An 8,153-nucleotide genomic window follows, 5' to 3' on the forward strand; every position below is an offset into this window, starting at 1 on the left:
ATCCTAATACCAGAGAAGCAGTGGTGCATAATGGATATGGAGATGATCTTGTAGCTAGGAAGAGCTGGATTTAAGGTCTGCCTCTGACACATACCATTTTTGTAATCCTCGAGCCTGACACCTAACTTTTCAACACTTTGGAAAACCCTCTAGGGGCAGCTAGGTGGCACAGTGGATAGAGCACCAGTCCTGAAGTCAGGAGGACCTGAATTCAAATCTGCCCTCAGACACTTAACACTTTCTAGTTGTGTGATCCCGGGAAAGTCACTTAACTCTTAATGGCCTTAGGAAAGAAAGAAAAGAAAGGAGGGAGGAAGGAAGGAAGGAAGGAAGGAAGGAAGGAAGGAGAGAAAGAGAGAGAGAGAAAGCATATTTAACACTCTCTCTAGGATTTGCTTGCTCCTCAGACCATAGATGATAGGATTCAAGATGGATAGGTTAACCAAATAAAAATTAGCAAGTAGCACCCATGTCAACTTGGCCACAGCCTTGTGCTCACAGTAAGAATGGGAAACCATGTGGGAGGTACAGAATGGCAGTTGGATCACCATCCAGCTCAGTAGTCATAAACAGAAACATCTTAGGGGCCACAGAGGTTACCATGACAACTGCCAGAATGCAGAGGAAGTAGAATATGAGCTTGTACAGAGTAGGTTTGACCCAGATTACAGTCAGAATCAGAGTGTTGCCTACAAGGGCCACAGCATACATCAAGCTCAACAGAGCTGCCGGCCAGAGGAGTGCCTTCTCCAGTCCCGAGATGTCCATAAGGATGAAAGAACTATCTGATGTCTGGTTGTAAGGTGATTCCAGCATGACAAGAGAAGCTTCTTTACTGTGGATAAAACCACAAAGTTTAAGGGAACAGGGAGCCCAGCTTAGACTTCTTTCTTTCTCCAAGGCTACCTTCTACATGATGACTCATATTCTAGAAGCCCTCAGAGCAAAATATTATCAGCAATTATTGGTAGTCCTAGGAGAATTTCCCATACTTTACTCAAACCCAGTATTCTAAAAACCTTTACAAGTCTTAGTCCCAATAATTCAAACACGAGAGTCCAGTTATATTTTAATTTTATTCCTCTTTATTGAAAGATTTTTAACACTATATTGAAGGAAAGTGGAAGACACACCAAAGGATTGAGCTGTTGCTCAGGAAAGGGAGAACAGGAATGATTTAGTGGTATTTGACAAAAGAGAAGAGACAGAATTGTTTAATTTGGCTACTTATTTCTTTGCCAAGAAGATCCTTTGTCTTGAGAAGGCTAGGATAAGAATAGATAATTGGCAGCAGATGTCCAAGAAAAGTAAAAAGATCAAAGCCAGTTGGGTGTCATTTTGCAGATCTCAGGTTTGTAGGTTGATTTAAATAACATCCTTAGGGCGTGAAAGAACTAATGGACATGACTGTTATTTTTCCCTAGTCCGATCACATCTGGAGAATTGTGTTCATTTCTGAGCACTACATTATAGGAAGGAAATTGGATGTGGGATTTTTCACCTTGTATTAGCACTGTCTAGAATAGGTCACTGAAGTTAGTAGATATTAATAACTGTTGGTTGTATTTTAAATTATCATTAATGTATAAATTTGAGTCTAAAACCAATTGGACCAATGATATCCTAGAAGGAAGGAAGAGAGGGAGGGAGAAATTTGAAGAAGGGAGGGAGGGAGGGAAGGAAAAGAGGAAAGGAGGGAAGGAAGAAGGAAACAAGAATTTATTAAGTATCTATTATGTATCAGATTCATTAATATTAAATCACTTAATGTTTATTAAATTTTGGAATTATATGCTATTATTATTATTCCCATTTTATTGATGAGCAAACTGAGATAAGTAACAATTAAGGGAATTGCCCAGGATTTCACAGCTAGTGGATGTCTGAGACCAGATCTGAATTCCTATCCTCCTGACTCCAGATGTAGAGTTCTCTCCACTGTGTCACTTGGCTTCCTAACTAAATAGATGAAATTTAATAGGTTTAAAAACTACAAGGCTTTTTCTTATTATCTCTGTGTCTCTCCAGCAGGACCCAGAGTAAGGTATTATGGTTGCTCAATAAACAGAAATAAGAACCCATAATTCAATGCAACAATAAGAGCTTCTTATTCAAGGACCTGGGGATATTTAGCCCAAAAAACAGAACCAGGAGGGATACAATCATGGTCTTCAAGTACTTGAAGGGCTGTCATGTAGGAAGGAGGAAAGCAGACTTATTCTGCTTTGTCCCAAAGGATAGAACTAGAGGCAATGGAGGAAGGGAGTGGGATATAGAAAAGCTATAGTGAAACATATTTAGAAAAGCAATGTAACCAGGAGAGTCACCAAAGAATCCTGGGACATCTAAGGGAGTCACTACGATCTTCGTCAGAGATTGGATAGCCCCCTGTCAAAGATACTGTAGAGATGACTACTTAATGGGGCAGTGTGCTGACTTAGAATGAGCTCATAGGTTCCTTCTAACTCAGATTCTGTCCTACAAAGAACATCAGAAACTCAGTGGACTGGATGACCAGCAGGTTCAAAATGATTCCTTGAAAAGAAAGGTGCCATTGTCCTTCATCCAAATCATCTTTCTTTTTAAACCTCAGGTGGGAAATGAAAAAGGAAACCTACTGGGTTGAAGATGTGCCTCAGAGGGTCATTGGTGGGCCTGTCTGGGTGCCAGAGACTCTGAGTAGACAAGGAGGAGTCCTCCAATCAATCAAGAACATTTTGGCTCTGGGAACGGAAACAATTCCTAAATCAGTGTGTTGTGGAGTACAAGCTATGATAGGGAGGAGTAGAGTACCCAATCATTCTGTCTGCTCCTAGGGAAGAGTGACAATGATGGGTGATAGGATGAGGGAGGGGCATCCTTGAGCCTTATGTTTGAGAGCCAGGGCCCTAGGCTAGAGGAGGGGAGATTGATTAGATTCTCTGAAACCTTGAGACTCTGGTTCAGGTCCAGGTCCTCAGTCATCCTGCCTGAGAGCCTGAGCTTTTGAATCCATACTTTCAAGGAACTGAAATTCCATCCTCCTCAAATCAGGACTTATCTGCCGCAAGGAAACCTCAGGCCCTTGTTTGTCTGAAATGGCAACAAGAGCATCTGAGCTACCATCTCACTAGATGAGAAGATTTATGACCCGACCATCCTCCTTGCTCTAAGAGTCTGTTGCCTTGGAATCCCCTTGAGAAACCTGCATCCTTTTCCTCAGTCACTCAGGGAAAAGCCTGAGCCTGTGAACTGTGGAAAATAGTATGTCAGGGGAGACAGCGAGTATAGGAAAATAGAAGCTGGCTGTAAAATTTCAGGATCATGATATTCTTGTTACTGATATCACAGGGCTGCTGTGATGCAAGTTTTATTTTTTTTTTTTTTTGTATCCTTAAGCACTGTAGAAATGTGAGGGCTATTCTCAGCACAGACAATCTGAAACAACCATCTCTTCTATCTCTTCATGGATCATAGTTCTAGAATCAGAACCAGCAACAATATAAACCCCACACATGGGATCACCTAAAACTAAGAAGATAAATTCTAAGGAAATCCAGGATCCGTTATTCTAAAGATTATGATCTCCCTTATGGTTGAAAGGTAACTCAATGAGAAAGTGATGAGAAAAAGTTGGAACCATGAGAATTAAGGGCTCACTATAATAACATCACTGCTGGAGAAGCAAATTGGAACCACTCCCATATCTTTGCCAAGAAAACCCCAGATGAGATTATGAAGAGTCAGACACAGCTTAAATGACTGAACAAGAATATAAAGTTACTGGTCTTTGTATATATTGCTCTTGGTCTAGACTCTCCATCCAACCAGGGTACAAGTAGCCTTGAGACACCTACTCTGTTTGGCACTGATACAAACCATGTCCACCTATTCATATATGATGGGGATGCTTTGGCACTTGATTTCAGAGCTTAGAATTGAATCATGAAGGATAAAGCAATGTCGAAGCCTTACTCTTATAATTCCAAGGGAAGACAGAGGAGCCACTGAATACCCTAATAAAATTCAGGAATGAAGGAGGGAAAGGATCAAGTTTAAGAAGGGAGGTGATAGACTAGAGAAATGACATGGAAACTTGTGGTTCAAGACAGAGTCTGTCTTTCCTTTTGTTTGTATCATGTCTCCAATACTTTTCACAGTGCTTGGCATACAGTAAGCACTTAATAAATGCTTATACTTGCTTATTATACCAACAAGTAATTTTTATCAACCTGATGAGAGTCTAGAGCTCTTAATAAACACTACAAAGTAGGCAGGGGTGTGTTGAATTTAAGCACTGGGCTTGGAATCAGAAGAACTGATAATCCTTGAAAGAGAATCACCATTATTGAAGGGCTTCAAGTGACAGAGAAATGATCAATTGTCAGATATAATGTAGAATGGATTCCAGTTCATGGGCCTAGATCATAGGTATCAAACACATGGCCATCATTAAGCCCAGTCAATGGTGAACCAGATTAAAATATAATTGGGAACTATTTGGCAAGATAAATAAAAATAAAATAGAACATAAGTAATATTTTTTTTTTTAAGTCCAGCATGTGACCAGCAGGGATCCTTACATAGGGTTTAGTGGGCCCTGTTTCTATTTGAATTTGACACCAGTGACCTAGATGGCCAGAAGTTCTAGGACCACCCAGAGGACAAGTTTTCAAGTCTGGACTCTGCCACTAAGTAAATGAAGGGTCTAATTCCAGGAAGAAATAAAGTGTTATAAACCTGGTGATTCTATAGAGAAGGAAAATGTGAAGAGGGCAGAGTTCAAAGATTCCTTTGAGATTTGGGTTTCATAATCAAGATGGGGGATACCTCTTCTCTATCTTTCACTTCATTGTTTGCCCACATACTGTTTAATTAACCAAAATCTAAAATAAAAATATGGAACTCTGATGTTGGAATGAAATTATTGTATTATTAAAAGGGAATAAAACATCAATATGAGTTCCTTCAAATCCATAAGGATTTACCCTTCAAGTTTCAGCTCAAATACTACCATCTCCAAGAAGCCTTTTCTGGTTGCCCTTAATGCTTGTGACTTCCTCCTGGGGGTACCTTCTACATTTACTCTTTATAACTTGCATGTGCACACTTGTTTGCATGTTGTTTCCCTCATTAGAATGTTATCTCCTTGAGGGTAAGTATTGTTTAAGCCCCAGGGCTTAGGACACCTAGAGCTTAGATTAATTAGACTGATTGACTTAGATTAATAAATGTTTATTATCTGACAGGCTTTCCTGGCTGCCTTATTCAAGATTGGCCATGCAAGATACAAAGTGGTTTTAACCAAAGATTTAGCTTCTCTGGCCAACACATCTTAAAAGAGGGAAAGTACAGATATAATTATAAAAAGTCCACCAAATATAATTAAGGTGGGTAGGGGTCATCCCATAGAACACGTCTTGGACTGACAGATACACTAGTTGACTCCCCTGAAGCCTCCAAAGTATAAATCCCTCTACCTTCTGGAGAAGACATCAATTAGTCTTTTTAATAATATGAAATTTGGAATTTATACTTTGAAGTACAATTTTCTCCTAATCAATACATTATATTGAGTGTTAAAAGAAAAAGGTGAGACACCGTTCAGAGAGTCTGGGATAAGAGTTCTGGACTTAGTTCTTCTGGTTCTATGTCCAGACTGGGGCTCTGATTTTAAGTTGGCATACCTAAGGTCACACAAAAAATCATTTTTCAGATAATGAAACTGAGGCTTTGAGAGACTAATAGTGATTATTTACATCTATGGTATATGGATTGTTTGTACCTATGGGGTAAAGAATGCAAGCCCTGGCTTAGTTGATTCTCAAAATCAGAATGTCTGTAAATATCCCTAATTGTACATACTGTGTTTCAAAGGCATTTTTTGTTCTGAGGTAAATGTGGAGAATGGAAGGTATTTGCTTTTTTATAAGCAGCCCATTTCCTTGGGTACCAACATTAGTAATCACCCGAGCTGAGCTCCTGCCTTCAGGATTCGGAGAAGCCTCTCTCGGATCTGTTTGGTTCTTACAGCATAGACAACAGGATTGAGGATGGGTGGGATGAGCATATAGAAATTGGCCAACAGGATGTGGATGTGGGGCGGCACCTGGTGTCCAAAGCGGTGGGTGAGGGAGGAGACAGCAATAGGGATGTAGAAAACTAAGATGGCACAGATATGGGACCCACATGTCCCCAGGGTCTTGAGCCTGGCCTCTGGGGTGGCCAGTCCTAGCACAGCCCGGAAGATCATCACATAGGAGGCTGCAATGGCTAGGGAGTCCAGGATCAGAACCAGGAAGCCAATGCCCATGCCATAAAGGTTGTTGACTTTTGTGTCCCCACATGCCAGGGTCACCACTGCCATATGCTCACAATAGGAATGGGCAATAATCTGAGTTCGGTAATGAGAAAGTCTCAGACGAATCATCAAAGGCAAGGGGCTGATGTAGAGCACCCCCCGCAAAAGGGCAGCCAGTCCCATGCAGCCCACCGTGCAGTGGGTGAGCACCGTAGTATGGCGCAGTGGGTCACAGATGGCCACGTAGCGGTCAAAAGCCATGGCCAGGAAGATGCCTGACTCAACAGTGGCAAAGCAGTGGATGACAAACATCTGGGCCAAGCAAGCATCCAGTCCAATGTCACGAGCATCAAACCAGAAGATACCTAGAAGCTTGGGCATGGTAGAGGTGGATAGGACCAGATCAATGACAGCCAACATGCACAGGAAGAAATACATGGGTTGGTGCAGGCTGCGTTCCACTTTCACCACTGCCAGGATGATCATATTTCCCACCACAGCTACTAAATACATAGAGCCAAAGGGGATGGATAGCCAGATGTGCAGGGACTCCAGTCCAGGGATTCCCGTCAGCAGGAAAGAAGTGGGGATGGAGCAGGCATTTTGAGAGGGGAACATGGTGGGGGTGGGGGGACACACTCACCTTTGCCCCCCACCCCAGTGGAGTTTTTCTCTCTGGAAGCTACAAGTTCTTGAGTTTCACTTCCATAAAGAGTAGTCTGGTAGAATCTACAATCAAGAGTAGGATGATTAAATACGCATTCAAAAAACCCCCATATATCTTCTGTTTGGATGCATATGATAGTTATATCCACTGGTTCTCCCTTTTCCAGCTAAAAATTCCAACTCTTTTGTCAATTTGGTTCCTATAAAACCTGTTGCTCTCATTTCTCATACTTGTCTCTTTGAATCCTCAGCTCCTTTTAAGACTCAGAGGCTAGTTTTTATAGCATATTTTTGAAAGTTTTCAAAATATTTTGTGCTTCTCCACTCCCCTTCCCAAGTTACTATGTGTTTTATTTTTCATTTGCTTATGTGTACACATATTATTTCCTTCAAGTACAATGTGGATAGGTATTATTTTACTATTGTTTTATCTGTTCCATTCAATAAGCATTAGGTTCCTAACATATGAAAGGCACTATACAAAACACAGAGGATACAATCAGTTATTTTTCATTGTCTGCTGTGCATATTTTTTCTTTTCAAAGAGATGAAATTTTAGTGTTACAGCTTTATAATATAGGGCTGGTTTATTTATGAAGGTATAAATAAGAAGCAGTTAAGTGGCAAAGCAAAAAGTCAACTAACTGGAGTTGGAGTGAGGAAGATCTGAATTTAAATGCAACATCAAACATTTACTAGCTATATGACTGAAGCAAGTTACTTAACTTCTGTCTGTCTCCGTTTCCTCATCTGTCAAATAAGAGTAATCATAGCACCTCCCTCCAGAGTTGTTATGAGAATTAAACAAGATATTTGTAAAGAACTCTGCATTATTGTTATTGTACTGTTTTTTCCTGCTGCGTGGTCTTTTTCCTCCTTCATGATAAAAAAATCTTTTAGTAGTGAGGAGGAAGCAGTGACTTACTAGCTCATCTATAATCACTCAAGTAACCATCAATTATCACTGGGATCAATAGTTGTAGGAGATGATAATAGTAATCATAACAACAAAATAACTGGTATTTTTAGCACTTTGCTCACAACAATTTTGTGAAATAATTAATGTAAATCTCATTTATCACTCTGGACTTTACTATAAAATGAGAAGTGTCTTATGCAAGATGATTAGCTTCTAAGTGTATGAGAAGAAACTTGTAATGAAAATATGAGTCCAATTCAACAGCTGTAAGTGAAACACCTACCTTGT

At 40.3% G+C, this 8,153-nt stretch overlaps 1 protein-coding gene across 1 annotated transcript; it reads right to left on the reverse strand.

Moving 5' to 3' along the window:
- Positions 1-5,944: 5,944 nt before the first annotated feature.
- Positions 5,945-6,898, reverse strand: LOC127557401 (olfactory receptor 52M1-like). The gene has a single exon (XM_051990731.1). It carries the CDS (start codon positions 6,896-6,898, stop codon positions 5,945-5,947), a length of 954 nt encoding a protein of 317 aa, XP_051846691.1.
- Positions 6,899-8,153: the final 1,255 nt, after the last annotated feature.

Source organism: Antechinus flavipes, chromosome 3 (assembly GCF_016432865.1).
Source record: "Antechinus flavipes isolate AdamAnt ecotype Samford, QLD, Australia chromosome 3, AdamAnt_v2, whole genome shotgun sequence".
NCBI classification, from domain to species: Eukaryota; Metazoa; Chordata; class Mammalia; order Dasyuromorphia; family Dasyuridae; genus Antechinus; species Antechinus flavipes.

Coding starts and splice junctions, on each gene's coding strand:
- LOC127557401 (XM_051990731.1), bottom strand. CDS start 6,898: ATGTTCCCCTCTCAAAATGCCTGCTCCATCCCCACTTCTTTCCTGCTG.